This window comes from Prionailurus bengalensis, chromosome A2 (assembly GCF_016509475.1).
Source record: "Prionailurus bengalensis isolate Pbe53 chromosome A2, Fcat_Pben_1.1_paternal_pri, whole genome shotgun sequence".
Taxonomy (NCBI): Eukaryota; Metazoa; Chordata; class Mammalia; order Carnivora; family Felidae; genus Prionailurus; species Prionailurus bengalensis.
The window spans coordinates 56130794-56148521 of record NC_057348.1 but is presented as its reverse complement, the minus strand read 5'-3'; the positions used below and the strand labels follow the sequence as shown (position 1 = coordinate 56148521).

The 17728-nt window shown below is 55.3% G+C and overlaps 1 protein-coding gene across 3 annotated transcripts in view; it reads right to left on the bottom strand.

Annotated features, from left to right (window-relative positions):
- The window catches only part of NUP210 (nucleoporin 210), a 107402-nt gene that overhangs the window by 9918 nt on the left and 79756 nt on the right, over positions 1–17728 (bottom strand). For all 3 annotated transcript variants that reach the window (XM_043588240.1, XM_043588238.1, XM_043588239.1), the window contains exons 26-33: positions 14348–14428; positions 13155–13286; positions 11903–12061; positions 8738–8829; positions 6964–7138; positions 5369–5544; positions 3227–3447; positions 1871–2007 (exon numbers count right to left, since the gene is read on the bottom strand). In XM_043588240.1, coding sequence (XP_043444175.1) covers positions 1871–2007; positions 3227–3447; positions 5369–5544; positions 6964–7138; positions 8738–8829; positions 11903–12061; positions 13155–13286; positions 14348–14428 — 1173 coding nt within the window. The remainder of the gene's footprint in view (positions 1–1870; positions 2008–3226; positions 3448–5368; positions 5545–6963; positions 7139–8737; positions 8830–11902; positions 12062–13154; positions 13287–14347; positions 14429–17728) is intronic.

Genomic DNA, 17728 nt, shown 5'->3' with positions numbered 1-17728 from the left:
GCCCAAGGCCTTGCTCTGGTATGTGCTGCATGTATGTGCACCCGTCCACTCTCAGGTCTTCCAGAACCACGTCTGTGCTGTGGACTCCCACCCCATCTCCAGCTTGCTGTCTTGGAGCTCCAGAAACACCTGCTGCCTCATCACCGCCTCACCTAGAGGAGCTACAAACGCCTCCAACTGGCCACGCCTCCATCCGCTCATCATCTTTCCCCAGCGCCGGCCCCTCCTTCTGCAACCCCCTACCGCCATCAGGGCAAAGGACCGACATCCACCTTGTCACTCAGTCCGGACGCCGGGGAGGTCATCCCCCAAAGGGTTCTCCCTCAACCCCTACTTCCAAATGGTCACCAAGCTCTGACGACCCTCCCTTAGTTTCTGCCCACCCAACAGGGCCAGCAGAGCGCCCATCCTGTCTCCTGGCTCACTACCCCTGCAGCTACTCCCCATCTCTTGGGCTCTTAGACTCCACCAGGCACTGGATACTCATTCCAAACATTACCTCTGATTGTGATCACTCTTTACTTATAAAAAAAAAAAAAAAATTCTGACAGGGATGCCTGGGTGGCTCAGTCAGTTAAGCGTCCGACTTTGGCTCAGGTCATGATCTCACGGTTCCCGGGTTCAAGCCCTGCATCGGGCCCCGTGCTAACAGCTCAGAGCCTAGAGCCTGTTTCAGATTCTGTGTCACCCCCTCTCTCTGTCCCTCCCTCCAAATAAATAAACATTAAAAATTTTTTTACAAAATTAAAAAAAATTAAAATAAAATAAAATAAAAAACCAAAAACCCTGATAAATCCCTACTGGGTCTGGCATAAGCTTCTCCTCTTTGCTCCGGAATAGTAACAGGTGCAGCTAATACCTACTGAACATTTGCTAGGTGCTGAGTACCATTCTAAGCGCTTCACATAGGTTAAATCTTAATCCTCTTGGCCCTCTTACCTCCATTTTACAGACACAGAGAGGTGAAATAACTTATCCAATGCCACGCAGCCTCTCAGTGGCCTGGCTGGGATTTGAACCCAGGCAGCCTGGCCCCAGAGCTCACGTGCTTCACCAGGAACTACCCAGAACACAATGTGCATCACACGATCTGACTGCAACGCCAGCCTCCACCCTCCCCCCACTGCCTATGTTCCAGCCATCGGGGCTCGACTCTTGAGCCCTGCACACTTTTGCCTACGCCGTGCCCTCTCCTCCAGCCCCCCTCCCACCCGCCCCTGCCCACTCTCCGCGGCTCCTCCTGGGAGAACACAGCTTTATTAGTCACAAGGTGCCTCTATCTGCAACCCGCTCACCCACTGCAGAGCCCCGGCACTAAATATGCAAGCTATTAGGTTAAACTGCTGGATTCGATCACGTGCACGCTGGCTCTAAAATGAGACACGTTTGGAACGCAGCCAGACGCTGCTCATTGATTCATTCTCGGCTGGAGATAAATAGAAGAGAGAACGGTTTTGTTCACCTCCAGAAAGACTCAAAAAGTGACTTGCCGGGGAGGCTTAACTTTGCCGGTGATGCCAAATGGCCACGCCGGCCCGCCCGCCCCGAGACTCCTGGGGAAGCGCCCACAGGGGACACTCCCGCCCTTACGCCAGCATGCGTGGGAGCTGGGGGGGGGGGGGGCGGCCCCGGGAGGTCAGCCCTTGTCATGACACCATTTTGAGCGTGGGAGGCAGGGGCCTGGAAAGGAAAGGGCACCTGTTCCAATCCCGGAGGAAGTGGGGAGCAGACCCCAGACTCACGACTCCGGATCCTGACTGCCTAGCAGGGTGCTGGTGCTTCTTTTTTTTAAAGGGAAGGGTGCCATTCAGGATAGAAAGCCGAGGCTTTTACCCCAAGAGGGTGAGCCACATATGCCCCGAAGCCCTACCTCCTTGTAGGTTCTCAGGTGCCCAGCAATCTCGTAGTAAACCGTCACAGACCCCGCCTCTTGGGCCACAGCCACGCCCGTCCTGGGGTCGATGCGAAGGATGCTGTGAGCTGAAGAGCTCCAGGTTCCGGAGAGGCCTGGGAGAGAAAGCCCTGGCTGTCACTCATCTTTCCCACATCTGCCATTCCCGCCCAGCCCTGTCACCTGGGTGACACTGCCCCACCACCATGCTCCACCCTGCTCCCGGGGGAGCTCACTCATCACCCTCAGGGTAGAATCCATGCCACTGGCCTCTGCACCCTGGCTCTGGCCCCCGCCCCCCACCTCCCCTGGCTCCTGGCTGCGGCCACCTGGAGCACACCTGCTCTCTGCCCGGCTGTGACCCTGCCCAGAGTGAACCTCTGGCCCTATGTTCACTCCAGTGCTTCCCTGCTTGGAATCTCTTGATCACTTCCTTGTCCTGGGATGACCCGGGTGCTGAACCTCCCCACGCACCACCCCTGCCCACCCCCGACTGTTTATCAACCCCTTTGTGCAAACAAAGCAAGTGTCAGGTTCAAGAGCGTTTCTTAGTTAAAAGCCAATTGCATTATATAACAGATACAACAAAATAACTCAACAGCCACGTTCTATTTCTGGCAAATTGTATTTGCTTTCTTTTAAGGGCAGTGTTGAACGTCTTTTTGAAATGAATTTAATTAGGTAAAAAAAAAAACAGGGAGTCAAATTGAAAAAAGAAGTTGAGTAACGTAGGTGGTGAATCTACAGGTGGCATGGGAACAGGCCCGATAGCTGTTCTCTCCTTACATTTCCTTCTAGATGTGGGCTGTTGGCAATACATGGTAACCACTAGGCACGAGATGAATTAAAATGAAACACATAGCTCCTCGGTTGCATTAGCCACATTTAGAGTACTGGATCGTGAGTGCCCCGTGTCAGACAGTGTAGATATGGGATGTTTCCACAGTGCTAGAAACTTCTAGCGGACAGGGCTATATGAGCGCACGGGTTGGCCAGCTTCCTCCACAAAGGGCCAGATGGTACATCTGTTGGGCCATGCGGGCCCAGAGGTCTCTGATGCCAGCGCTCAAACCCGGCAGCTGGAGGGTAAAAACGGCCCCTGACAACATGTAAATGAGGGTGTGCCAGAGTTCCCAGGCACTTGTGTTTGCAAAAAGAGACAGCATGCTGGATTTGGCCGGTGGTTTTCTGACTCCTGCTCTTGAACGTCATGTCATGCCAGCCCTGCTTGTCTCACCCCCACGACAGGAGCCCCCTCCCATCTTTGGGGCTGCCCCGGACTCAAAAGGAAGCCCCCCACCCCGACCCCGGCCAGTATCTCTCTCTCTCTCTCACCTTCCAGGCCGACCAGAACTGTGGCCAGACAGAGGACGTCCCCCACCACCACCGCTCCGGACAGCTCCGGGGAGATGGCCTGTAGGACGGGCAACGGGACGAAGTCGGACAGGCCCACGTGCTCCGTGTCCCGCACGCTGAGCAGCGTCAGGCCCACGCTGATGGTCCGGACGATGCAGGTGTTGTTGGCGATGCCCTTCCCAATCTGCACGAACTCGTCTCTAGGCACAGGAGGGGGATGCGGGCTCTCAGTCTCAGGAAAGAGCCCCCAACTCCGGAGGGAGAAACATAGCTGAGTCCTCTGCTGGACGAAGCTTCTTGCTAACGGTGGCCCCAGGGCGCTCCTCCAGCTTAAGTTTACCAAGCAGCTGCCCAAACCTGGTCTCATCTCATCTCCCCTGGGAGGAGCCCATGGCCCACAGCACATGCCCCACGTCCCAGGAGGGAAAGCTGAGGTCAGAGGGCAAGGCGAGCTTCGAGATGCTTGCTGGTCCCTTCCCAACAGGGAACAAGGACATTCTCAGGAGGCATGGCCTCTGCCCACTTCCTCATGGGTAGCTATAAAGCACCGAGACCAGGGCCTGGCACAGTGAGTGCTTGGTCAACACCAGCCAATGTCGCTCTGGTGGAAAGGCCCAGACCGGCAGGTCTGAGGGGTAGGGTCTCTGGCTTCGTCTCCTCTGCCACGCCGTCTCTCTTCGGAGCTCCCGCTGGTCTCTAGGAGAGAGGCTCAAGGGCCAGCGGGACTTCTGTGGGGTAGCTGAGGGGCTGGGAGGAGCTGGCTCCATTTCCTCCAGGGTGGCCTAGATCCCAGACTCGTGGATGGCCCATACAACGTGCAAAGAGCTCCACACTTTGCCAGACGCCTTCACGACTATGGCTTCAGCTGCCGGCCCCGAGGACTAGGCATGTTCCCCGTATGACAGGTGTGGAAACAGAGGCCTGGAGAGGTGAGCCGCCTTGTTTGGGAAGGCGCCACAAAGGCCAGAGCTAGGGCTTGAACGGGCTGCAACTCCAAGCCCCAGTTCCCCCACCATGCTAAGCCCCCCCTACACCTGGCCCTGGGCGTGCTAAGCAGGCCTGTGAGGAGGCCAAGTTGCAATGGTCACCCACACCTGGATACAATCTTCTGCCCCCCATAGGCCCTAGAACCCCTGCCCAAGCCGTCCTTCTTCCTATGCCTGATGCTTCTCTCTCCTCCTCTGAGCTAGTCTGCATGCCCCCGGGGCAGTAGTTCTCAACCTTTAGAATCGCCCGGAGGTCTAATTAAAACAGACTGATGGTGGGGCCCCTGGGTGGCTCAGTGGGTTAAGCATCCCACTTCAGCTCAGGTCATGATCTTGCGGTTTGTGAGTTTGAGCCCCGCGTCGGGCTCTGTGCTGACAGCTCGGAGCCTGGAGCCTGCTTCGGATTCTGTGTCCCCCTCTCTCTGCCCCTCCGCACTCACGCTCTGTCTCTCAAAAATAAACATTAAAAAGAAACCCCAGGTTGTTGGGGTATTTACAGGGCCAGCCAAAATGAACCGCATGTGGAGCCTGGTGTTCAAACCCCGCGTGACCCTGAGCAAGTGGCTTGACCTCTCTGGGCCTCTACAAACAGGCGGCAGTGAGGAGTCAGCGAGACGTCACGTGGAAAGGCCTGTACACACACAAGGGGATGCAGTGAAGGTCAGACCCCTTCCTCGCCGGCACCAGAGCATTGGAATGTGTGTGCCTTGCTCTGACCAACTTTTATAACGTCTGTGATCACTGATTTGCATCCGCTGATCACAGGGCCAGTGCAATGGCCAGGGTGGCTACGTCTCCCCTGCAGTCCGGCTTTCACGGGTACACCAAAGTTTATCACAAACCCCAACACCTGTGTCTCGCTTCCGGCCCACCACGGGACATCGCCAACAGCTTCCCACCACGCGGTGGTACAGGCTCTGTGCCCTGCCTTCCCCTCACCACTGCCTCCCGCCCAAGCCCAGTGCTCCCCCTGTGGTCCCGCAAGCACGACACGCTCCCTCCTCAAGACTGAAGGGAACAAAGCTCCCTTCCAGTGGCACGGAGGGTCTAGTGGACTCAGCCGCCCCCATACATCAAATCTAAGTACAACTGACACACATCTTCACAGGGGAGATGAGCATCACCCACACCCTACCTGTTAGTCGCAAAGCTGAGGACCGAATTGTGAGCATGGAAGGTGTCTCCGGAGTTGTCGTGGAAGTGGACGGTGAAGGTCACGGTCATTCCCAAAGGCAGGGCTGCCAGAGCCTCCTTGTTCTGGGTGTGCAGGGCGGGGCTCATGGAGAGCCTCAGGTAAGACACAGGAGATACCTGGGGACAGTGAGCAGGTGTGGTGATGACTGCCCTGGGGACCAGCCTCCCAGGGAGGAGTCACTTGCCCCCAGTGGGACCCGCCTCGGGAGGGATCGGGAGGCTGATCGACTCAGGGGTCACGGAAAGAGAAAAGGCCTTGGTCTGCTAAGCGTCCCAACCTAGCGACAAGAATCCCACCTTCCCACACAGTGGGCTGGCCTCACTACAAGAAAACCCCCCAATCTACAAGAGTCAAAACCCATGACTTTGAAAAATTAGATCATTATTCACATTGGCAAAAATTTCCCCTGGGCTTTCGATGTTCAGTTTCCTTCGAAAACCAGGCTCTCTGGGTGTTTAAAGTGGAAGTAATGCCCACTTGGACGGCAGAGGAAGTATTAACCAGGAGCCACGACGTGCTGGCAGGTGCTCCAGGGAAAGAATCCCGGAGCCCAGAAACCCGAGCTCCAGGGAGAGCGGCCCTGGCCCTCCAACTCCGGGTAAAATCTATCCTGGCCAGAAAGTTAGCTCCGCTCAGAAGACCCAATTTCTTGGATAAAGATCGGCGGGTGCAGCGACCTCTACTCAGCTGGTGCTCACTACATAGTTGCTGAGGTAGGATGAGCAGGAAGCTGCTTTCACCAACTCAAAAACCAGGCTGAAGGTTCCCTGCCAGGCATTAATTACGGAAACAAAAAGACATTATTAAGGAAACAGATCTGTGACCATGGCAAAATCTCAAACATGAAGTCATGTATCTTGTCTGTCACCCAGGATTCAGAAAGTGGCTATGACGAGATAGTGGAAGGAAATTCCGGGGACCCGACCCGAGGATGCTCGAGGAGGAGAAAGTTCCCATCACCACGGAGCACGGAGGGCAGAGGGACACGGGAAGCGCCGTGATGTGGCCAGATGACATGACCTGAGCCCGGCTGACCAGACCCTGACTCTCCACCACTGAAGTGACTCACTGAGCGAGTCATTTCCATGGTGAGTCCCGGTGTCCTTGCCTGTAAAATGGGTCACTGAACTGTACATGCTGCCACATGTATAATGCAACCATTTTTGTGTCGGGTGCCCAGCACATGCAGTCAATGTGCATAGGCACCTATCACGTTCCAGGTGCCGGCTGCCCAGTCAGGACATGGGTGCTGGTCCCAGCAAATCATGGGCCTCGCTGGGCCTCAGTTTCCCCATCTATGAAATGAGGCCACTGCAATCAATCTCCAAGGATCTTCCGCTCTGACATCTAGAAGATGCTAGAACTTTTCAGCTAGGACCTCTGCCCCCAAGTTATTCTTCAATAAATTCTTACCTACAATTTCTGAGCTGGAAAGTGATAGATCTATTTTATACCTGCGAGGGGAGATTTTTTTTTTTTTTTACCTCGACACGATTGCTTTCATTCCTCCAAAAAGCAGGAAAGCATGATCCTACCTTTACAGCAAAGAGGATGGTCTGGTTGGCCCCAAAAGGCTCTTGGGCAGTCACTTGGATTGTGGACATCCCAATCACGGACCCTGACGTCAGGCAGCCTTTCTCGTCAACATGCACGACAGGAACCTTCTCCGGCCCGTCCAGGATGCGGTAGCTCAGAGATGCTGCTCCGTCCCTTTGGAAAAAAAACAGACTCGGTTTTTCAGAGTGTGGGAGCGGGTCGCAGCAAGGGGCCCGAAATCCCTGCCCTGAGATCCAGCCATCTGGGCTTCCCGATGGCTCCTGGGAGAAGGAAAAAGCCTGATCTTAGCCCCACTGTGCATTAGGACCTGGGTGCTCAGCTCAACTTCAGCCTCATCAGTCACCCACGGGAAACTTAATTTGCAAAACCGATGGTTCCAAAGAGGGCGCTGCTTCTGGGAGAAGAGACTGAGGCCTGAGCTCCTCTCATCAGCTGCATGGGACATATGCTGTCAAAGATCGTTTCTGGGGCAAACTTCCCCATTTGCTGCCATAAGGCAGCCTGGCACAGTGAAAGACCATCGTCAGGCAGAAGCTGAGTGCAGTCCCAATGCCCCGCAAACAGCTGCGTGCCTCCTCTCTTGGCCTCGGTCTCCCCAGCTGTGAAGCAATGGTGTTGCCCTGTCCTGTTTCCAAGGGCAGGGAATGGGATGAAAATGGGCTGCTGGCTCAGAAAGTGGTTTGGGCTGGGTGGGAGACACATCTCACAGTGTTTCATACTCTCTTTCAGGCTTGTTACAGAACAAAGAAACAGCAGGGAGCAAAGGTGTCCAGCCCTCAGGGCCTGTCCCCTTCCCCGTGCTCTTTGCGTGCAGCCCTACAGACCCTCCTCAGATGACCTTAAAGTAAATGTTATTGCTTCTGCTTCAACTTTCTCCCCCATCAGTAACCCCTTGCTGGGAACCTGCAGAATTCCTCTTCATCCTTTAATAGCTCAAGCCTCGCTATCTCAGACAGGCCTCCCCTAAATCCTTGCACAGAAGGCCCTTCTTTGGGCCTTGGCTTAACCGTTATACCTTGTTTTGTTGTCCCCTTCTCGTGCCGTACTTCTCGCTTCCCCACCAGCACGTCATGCACCTGTTCCAAGAGCCTAGCACACAGCCTGGCATCTATACATGTGCACGAATGACCACCACATGTGTGCGTTCCACGGAACACGTGAGCACTCCTGTGGTCCTTACAGCCCCTCCCCCACCGTGCAACTGTAGGTCACGTGCAAGTCATTGCCACCAAAGGCGCCCCATTTGAATGCAAGGTGGGAATGACATTTGCAGACGTGTTTTACACCTGTGCCTTGTAGACAATGATGTGCATCCCCATCGAGTGGGGGGTCTTGTTACGTGCAGGTCTGGGGTCTGCATTTTAACAGGCTCCCAGGTGATGCCCATGCTGCTGGGTCAGGAATTATTCACACTGAACAGCAAGCCTTGAAGACAAAGGGGCATTTGAAAATTTAACTCTTCCAAGGTAGCATTTCTTTCCCTTTAAGGTAGCGGGTTTGAGCAGTGGGCATTAAAACCTTTCGAGGCTACGGGGAAGATAAGAAGGACCCTTGGGAACACGTGATGCGGAGCAGCAGAAGACGACATCCATGGCGGAGAGAGGGGGGAATGCAGAAGCCGCACCCACTTCAAGCCCAGGAAGATGCCGTTCGCTTGAAGCACCCGCGGCTCCTGACAACTTTGACAAATGAGCCGTCGGATGCCGAGTGCAGCGTCTCAGCCCAGCTGCAAACAAGCGCTGAGTCACGTACCTGTTTGTCTGAAGCTTTATAAACGAGTTGGGCGACATTAATATTTGCTCTGCTTCTATTTCAGGGCTCAGCAGCAGCAGCTTTTCGAATACCTAGAATGGAGGGAGTTTTGTTTCCTGTCATGCTACTGGAGTCACGGCCAGGCACCAGCTCCCCTCCAGGGAGGGAGACCAACGGGGAGGGAGACAGGAGGATCACTGTTGCCAGCACCTGTCAGGTGGCTGGGGATGGGACGGGGAGCGCTGACTTTTAAGAGAGGCCCCGACGGCATCTGCTTCACAGAGCCAGGAAGCACAGGCCCCTCCCCAGATTCCCGGTGGTGGGGACATCTCTCTGGGCACGGAAGGCAGCGTACAGAGTTACAGGACCCAGGGTCTTGCTCAGCTGCTCCTCAGTGTGACCGTCTCAGAATAACCCCCATCTCACTCCCTCCTGCCATGCTCCCACGGGATCCGCACAGTGTGGGTACGGGGCATGTTGGCGAACCAGGGCAGGTGATAAACCTGGTAATGTCCCAGTGAATCTGATCATCACTCCCCAGGAGCCCCGGGGCCCTCGACGGCTCCCTAGCCCATGGTTGCTTCACTTATGGTAACTCCACACCCCTCCCTACATGCACCCTAACTGCCCACCACCCTTCCAAGTCCCTTTCTCTAGGAACCCTTGGAAGGACCTTCCTTGGCATCCGGGTCTGGATGCTGAGCACAGCTCTGAGCTCCCCACTGGCTTCTGATCTGATCAGATTGGCTGGATCCCAAGGGCTCGGTTTTCCAAGAAAACTCCCTCCCTCCCAGCACTGCTACGTTCTGATCGTATATGTAAGTCTAGATTTCTTCATCTGTAAAATGGGTCTAAAACTAATAATCCTTGCCATGTCTGTCTCAAAGAGCCGCAGGATTCTAGTAGCAATGTGTGTGGCAGCACTTCCGAAATGGTGAATGATAAATGACCTTGGGAGCTAGATGGGGTTCTGGCATCAGGGGAGTCCTTCCACTAGGCAGATGGCACCCAGAGTGGGGCAGCCTGATTTTGACTCAGATGCATGCCACTGCACAGGAAGTACATGCAAAAAATGTCTCCTCCTACTTCCTATTTGTCTTAAATGCATATTCTTTATTGTCCCTCTTTATTTTTTTTAATGTTTATTTTTCAGGGAAAGACAGAGAGGAACAAAGCATGAGCAGGGGAGGGGCAGAGAGAGAGGGAGACAGAATCCGAAGCACGCTCCAGGCTCCGAGCTGTCGGCACAGAGCCCGACGCAGGGCTTGAACTCATGAACTGCAAGATCATGACCTGAGCCGAAGTCAGATGCTTAAGTGACTGAGCCACCCAGGCGCCCCTATTGTCCCTCTTTAGAGGTAAATTAAGGTGCAAGAGAGATCTTACTTTCCTGTTAACTCAAGTTTAAGAAAAGGAATAATGCAAGCACCAGGGTCAATGGCAACTGACAGGTGGTCTCACCATCGGGGAGAAGCGGGGGGCAATGGGGCCAGGAGGGGCTGCTTCCCATCTCCTGCTGATTTTGGCACATGTGGAAAAATGCCATGTATCTTCAGGACAAGCTGCCTATTGGATTTTTATACATCTTCCTATTTTTAAATGTTCGCAACAAATAAAAATGGTTTCGGAGCACAGAATGAGCCAAATCAAATACATCTGTGGGCTGGATCCAGCATCGCTAAGTCTCTGACATACCCAAACTTCCAACTGCTATCAGCTAGGGAAACTGAGGCACAAAGATGCTCAGTGACTCATGCAAGGTCACAGAATTCGAAGGCTGCAAAGCCGTCTTTATCCAATGAGAAGGTGCCAGACATGCTTTCATTTTTAACTGGGAAGAAGATATATTTGCACGTGTCTGTGTTTGTATTTATCTGTGTATACATATGTGTCTGTGTCTCTGCATGCGTATGTATGTTACGTGTCTGTGTGTGTTTGTGTCTGTGTGTGTGTGCATGCACACATGTGCAGCCTGAGGTGAGGGGGGTTGGTAAATGACAGTTTCTTTCTTTGAAAATCTTTACCCCTGACTAGGTAGGCGCCTAGGTTAGAAAATGCTTTATTTCTTCTTGAAGAGGGGACCTGATCTGTTTCTTTTCTCACGTTCAGGAGCTGCTTTCAATTTTTTCTTGCAATTTTTTTTAACGTTTATTTTTGAGAGGGAGAGAGAGAGAGGGACAGGGCCTGAGTGGGAGAGGGGCAGACAGAGAGGGAGACACAGAATCCGAAGCAGGCTCCAGGCTCTGGGCTGTTAGCTCAGAGCCTGACGCAGGGCTTGAACCCACAAACCATGAGATCATGACCTGAGCTGAAGTCGGACGCTTAACTGACTGAGCCACCCAAGTACCCCCAATTTTTCTTTGCCATTTAAGGCATCCCAGAGGTTATTAGGTCCCAGATCCTTAGTTTCACTGAGGGGCCCTGACAGTCAGGGGAGGGAGGAGGGCAGACTGGAGAGAGAGACGCAGGCACTGAGGCCTGGGCGGGAGAAAAACTGCTGGGCTCCTGGTCCTGACTCAGTGGGGCTCCTCTGGGGGCTTGGAGCAGGCCCCCTCCCTCTCTGAGGCTCGGTTTCCATCTGTGAATCGATGGGTCACACCGTCTCCCAGGCCGTACACACAGCACAGCCCTCCAGGCCTTTCAGGACCCACCACCCACTCACTGCAACCTGGGGGCACACTCTGACCCCTCCCCCCTAAGGCCTCGGGCTCATCATCAAGCAGCAACGCCCACAGCGCCTGCCCCACAGGCTTCGGGAGGCACTTCACGGGTGAGGCAACACTGGGGACTGGGGAATGGCAAGTCCGCCTCTGGTAAGTGGTCTGTGAGTGTTTGCGAAATAAACACAGACAATTCAATTAATGCCCCACTCAGACAGTTCTCCGGCTTCTTTCTACCATGAAAGTGCCTCAGACTCCCAGCTCAGGATTACCCGCTCTTTGGGGAATACATCAAGCTATTTCGGACCTCCTGGCCTGCCAGCCACCCGCCCCCACCCTATGCCCTCAGGCAGCCCCATCTCCGGGCTCCCCTGCAGCCCGAGAACTCCTCAGGTGTGGGGTGGCAGAAGGGCTGATGTGCCCCCGAATGGTCCCCAGGGGGAGAGGCCGCTGGGTTGGCACCTCCTCTCCCTCTGACGGTGGCTTCTGCCCACCTATCCTTTACCTGGATTTGGATCTCGTCAGTGAGCTCTTTGGCGAGGCCGTGCAGCTGTCCAGCAGCGGGGTCCAGAGCCTTGACCACCACCCTCAGCCCGGTCCGGCCTTTCACCCGGCCGTGCACGTTCATGGCAAAGTTGTACTGTGACGGGAGCCGAAGCGAAGCCTGGGACGGACACCAAACAGGTTCTCAGGGAGGGCCAGGGGCTCCAGTCCCCCTGACATCCACCTGCCTGTTCTCAAAGGCCGTCGCCTCACCGCTCCAGCCAGGGCCCGCTAACCCATCAAAGGTGCGGAAGGCGGAGTTTCACGAGGTTCATGGGTGCATGTGGGGGATGTTGGGCCAACCCAGGCGGGCGGGGCTTCTCAGAGCCCTTAGCGTGTGGGGTGGGTGATGAACTGAGAGGTATTTGCTAGACCTGGCAGTTTTCCGCGAAGGGACCCTCTATTCTGGGATGTCTGTGTTATGGGAACAGTCTGAGGAAGCCCCTGGCACTGGAGACAGGACCCTCCCCACGATGCACAGACAAGGCAAGAAGAAACCTCTCAAAACCACCCCACACTCGAGTCCTGCATAACCCAGGGAGGGCAGACTAGAGTCACCAGGGCTGGAACCTGGTCCCATTGTCCCATTTCCCCACTGGCTCCCTGGGCCAGACAGGCATGTCCCTTCCGTATGGGCTCGTCAACACAACGAGGGGGTTATAACTACTCGTCCAGCTCTGAGGTCTGAGGAGAGGCCAGGGTCGCTCTAAGAAGGGCTAAGGGGAGGCGGGTTTGCCCTCTGGGGTAAATCTGGAAAAAGCCCCAGGGCTGTGAGGCATAGCCTCAGAAAGAAGGTCAGAAGTACAGACTAGGGGCCCTAAGACCCTGTGACGGCCTGGAACTTTTGTGACTTCTCCACAAGGCTGCCTTCTGAAGCGGGTTACCTGCGACGCCCCTCTCTGGCGCCTAGCAAGAACGTGCTTAAAGTGGAAAGGGTTGCAGGCAGTCCGGGACCGGGAAGGAGGGAGAGCTAGGAGCCCCTATTCCTGGTCACGAGAGGACTGGGAACGGAGGCAGGTCACTGGGGGTGGGGGGTGGACAGTGTCTGGGAGAAGGTGTCCCAACGAGCCCTGAGAGAGAGCAGGGCAGGGCCAGGACCAGCCTGGGAGGGAGGGGGCAGAGCTCATGTGCAGAAAGGTGGGGAGAACCCTCCCGGCTCCGGACGCTGGTGCACGCAGGGGGCAGGGGACTCTGGGGGGGGGGGGGGAGGTTACCTCCTGGTGCCGCCCCCGGATGTCCAGGATGTCCCGCTTGGTGACAGACCAGTGGAAGGTCAGGCCCGGCACGGCATTGCCAAAGGAGAAAGGGTTCTGGCTGTTGGTGATCCCAGTGATGTAAACAGGCATCTGCAGGAGAGAAGCCAGGCCCGTGACCAGCAGAGTCCCACCACCAAGAGTGCCCCCCCAAACCCTGGGGCACCTCCAGCAGCCCGGGCGCTTTCCTGTCTCCTTTGTGCAACGGGGGCCCTTCCTCCCTAACCAGAGAAGGGCCTGGCACAGGGGCGAGAAGCTCTGGTGAAATAGCAAATGAACAAACAAGAGACAGAGCCAGCCCCTCCGCACGCGGTCCTTCTTGAGCTGTGCATGGCGTCTCACCTTGGCTGACAGACCCCCTTGGTGACGTGGCCCCCTACAGCCCCAGGGGGCCTGCAGCCCCCCGGGCAGCCCAGCCCACGCCACCCTGCCATCCGTGCCTCTGCTCCTCTCTCAATCTAGCAGGGGCTCCCTGCTCATGTGGAATGGGCACAGGTGGGGTTCACAGGCTCCCTCAACCCGTGCTTCCTGAGTGCCCACCAGGGGAGGCAATACCGCTAACGGGAAGAATGGACTCCATGCCAGGCCGCCTGGGTCAACTTCCAGTTCTGGCACTTACTAGCCATGCGACCTTGGGCAGAGGCCGTAAGCTTTCTAGGCTTTCATTTCCCCACCCGTAACATAGAGACTGACACCGGGAGCCACCTCACGGCTTGTTGATGAGCGTCTAATGAGTCACCGCACAGAAAGCCCTGAGGTCCTGCTATCCAAGCGTTGGCTCCTGTTCCCTGCCAGGTGCTATTCCAGGGTGGAAGGGTGACAGGCTCGGGGGAGGGAGACACAGGCATCACTCAATAACTGTGCTGACACAGAACTGGAGAAGGGTAAATGCTATGCCCACGAGGGCTTTGCGCCGGGAGCGAGAACACACAGAATGCCTGCGAGGCCTAGAGCAGGAAACGGTAGGGCTCCTTCCTAAAGCTCAGTCTGACCCCAGAGATAAGCAGGGGTTGAGCAGGAGAGGAAACAGCGACCTAGCAGCGACTTCCACTCCCCGCAAGCTCAGCCTGAACCAGAACTCGGAGCCTGAGACCCGCCAGGGGGCTGCTCAGACAGCGACACCGGCAGCAGGTGTGGAGGGGTCCCCGTCTCACCTGGGTTCCCGTCCTCATCCGAGTGATGGGGGCACGGATCCTCACCGCCTGGAGAAGCAGCACCTCCACCTCCACGAGGTCCTAGGGAAAGGGCTTTGGGCTCAGGCTGGCTGGGGCAGGGGAGTACTATCAGCCAACAACAGGTGTTTCACCAAGGGACCCCTCCAAACAGGGAGGCTCTTGCCAAGGCCAGCTTGGGAGCTGCATGGCTGGAAGGTGCTCACGGATGTCCAGCACCACCCTCCTCTTCCCAAGGCAGCCTGGTTTTGTGGGTGGCTCACCCCACCCAGATCTGGCCACCGTTCCTCCCGTTCCCTTGGGGCTCCCAGCCTTGTCCTCTGAGCCCGCAGACCTATTGGATGGAGTTGTTCCGGGTCAGCACCAGAGAGACGAGGGGGCGGTGACCAGACACTGTTCTTCTCTAGGTTGGGTGGCCCTCACAGGACAGGATTCCAGATGCTCCTGACCCTAAATCTAATGTGTTACTCTCTGTCAATGATCAGGGTATTGGGACAAATGCAGGATACAGATAGAGTCTGGTTAGAGCAGACTGTACACTCTCCTTCATTCTGAAGTCTATACTCTTGTTAATCTGGTCAAAGATTAACCTTATCAGGCTTCTTTTTTTTTTTTTTTTAATTTTTTTTTTCAACGTTTATTTATTTTTGGGACAGAGAGAGACAGAGCATGAACGGGGGAGGGGCAGAGAGAGAGGGAGACACAGAATCAGAAACAGGCTTCAGGCTCTGAGCCATCAGCCCAGAGCCTGACGCGGGGCTCGAACTCACGGACCGCAAGATCGTGACCTGGCTGAAGTCGGACGCTTAACCAACTGCGCCACCTAGGCGCCCCCCTTTTTTTTTTTTTTAATTTTTTTTTTTTATCAGGCTTCTTTATAGTGCTATTGACTCTGTTGAACCCAGGCTACCAAAACCCTTAAGCCTTTTCTATATACTGAGCCCACCCTGTGTCTTGTGATACGGGCTAATGCCTGGCATATAGTAGGTACTCAATAAACATCCATTCTCTTCCTTGCCTTTGTCCCTTTCACTGCCAAGTCTCCTTCTGCCAGTCCTGGCCCATGCTTTGGCCATGGGTGCTGATTCTATGATCTGGTTTAGACAGATGAACTGGGAGCTTCTGAGCAGAACCCCCTACACTTTGTGGACACGTGGGCCTCAGGCTGAACCACTGCCTGCCTGGCCTCTAGGAGATGGATTTCAGATGGAACTGCTGGCAAAGTCGCTCCACCTGCCCAGGGGTGCCAGACCCTCCCCCAGTTCCTCTCCCACCCCACCCGATGAGAGACACACGGAGAGAGAGGTGGCCCAGTAAGGTCAGACCACAAAGAGAAGTGGGGTGCCTGGGTGGCTCAGTCAATTGAGCGTCCGACTCTTGGTTTCGGCTCGGGTCATGATCTTACGGTTGATGGGTTCAAGCCCCACATTGGGCTCCATACAGACAGTGGGGAGCCTGCTTGGGACTCTCTCTCTCTCTCTCTCTGCTCCTCCCCTCATTGCACACTTTATCTCTCAAAAAAAAAAATTATTTAAAGAAAAGAGAGAGAGAAGTGGCTGGGAGGGAAATGCATGGCCGTCAGTTCCTCTGGCCATAGTTCCAGCCAGCTGCCATCTCAGCCACCTGGGCCCCCAGGGGGAGAAAAATAGGCTGGTTCCCAAAGCCCTAATCCTTTCTTCAGAAGAAAAGAAAAAAAAAAAAAAAAAAAGGCAAGGCCTCGTTGGTCCTTCATCTTCTCCTCCAAGACGTCTATCTGAATCCCGCTGTATGCCACAGGGCAGATTTCACATTCCCGACACTTTGTCTTTATAAAAATCAATAGGTACAATCAGGGCATCTACCTCCACGATGCAAAAGGACTTTGTGGCTTAACCGGTTACTTGCAGAGACACTGAAACTCCGGCAAACAGGAGTAAATCAATGAACTCAATGTCAGATCAAAGTCAGCTGCAGGGAAGAAGGGCACATCTCCAGGGCAGTGCACAGAGCCAGCTCCCCTGGGTGCCCTGTGTTCAGATGCTATGAGCTCATGGGAGCTCATGGACTCCTTCCAGGGGGCCCTGAATGCTGGACAAGGAGCAGGGTGACAGGGTTCTGAAAAGGCTGTCCACAGTCACGTTACACAAAACAATGCTCTTCTTAGAGCCCAGATTTCTGGCACGGTCACATCCACGCTGCAGTCTCCCCTGAGACGCTTCCACAGGGCACCGTCAGGGAGAATCCAAGCACTCTGAGCCCTGCTCAGGAGGTGGAAACCATCTCCCGTCTCCCTTTCGGACCCCGGTGAGGTCTCTACCCCCTGGGAAACAAGGGAAACTATCGGACTTAGAAACTGACTTTCACCCGCCTAGTGTCAGTGCCACTAATGAGGGGCAGGAAGACCCTCCTGGGGGGAGGACTCCCCTAGCTCAGCCTTCCATTGTCTCTGCTGATCCAGAAAAGCGCTTAGCAAAAGTCCCCGAGTCCAGCCAAGAGGCTTGGGGGATAACTTAAGTTCATTGGTGCGTGATTCAGGGTCTCCTTCTCTCCTGGAAATAGAACTCTGGGTCTGAAACACTACTGATGTCCGATCGTCCACATGCTTGGAGCAGCCTGGCTACGCACGCCCCTGAAAACACACACTGCGATCCACGAAGCGTGTCGGAACTAACAGTAACCCCTTTTCCATCAGAATGTCCCCAAGCCCTGGCCCACTAGCTGTGCCTCAGGACTGTCGTCCGGAAACAGGGTAGCCGTAGACCCCCTGGGGCAGGGGTGCTGAGAGAACTAGAGGGCTGCAGGCTGCGTGACCATCATGCACTGGAATGTCCCCAGGGCAGGGACGGGGTTGGAGATCAGGCTCTGTCCCTTAAGGAGCAGCTGGGGAGGGGCGCCTGGGTGGCTCAGTCAGTTCAGCATCCGACTTCAGCTCAGGTTATGGTCTCACGGTTTGTGAGTTCAAATCCCACGTTGGGCTCTATGCTGTCAGCACAGAGCCTGCTTTGGATCCTCTCTCTCTCTCTCTCTCTCTCTCTCTCTCTCTCTCTCCCCCTCCACCACTTATGTGCTCTCTCTCTCAAAGACAAACATTAAAAAAAAAAAAAGAGCACTTGGGGAGACTCAGTCTGGAGAATTCTGAGCGATCTTGGGGGGCCCCAAGTTGGCTAGGCTGGCCCTGGTGGGGAGTCAGGTGGCAGACAGAGGCTGTGGACTCAGAGGGCAGAAGCAGGACCCTCAGAGAGGGGTGGTCCTCATGAGCAGAGCCAGAACCCAGTTACAGACTTCCTCCCCATCCCAGCTGACTAGCACCCCAGCTCTTGAGGGGCACAGTGCACCCCAGCACTTAGAGGGCTCATGCCCAGGGAGGCTTCGGAAGCACCCACA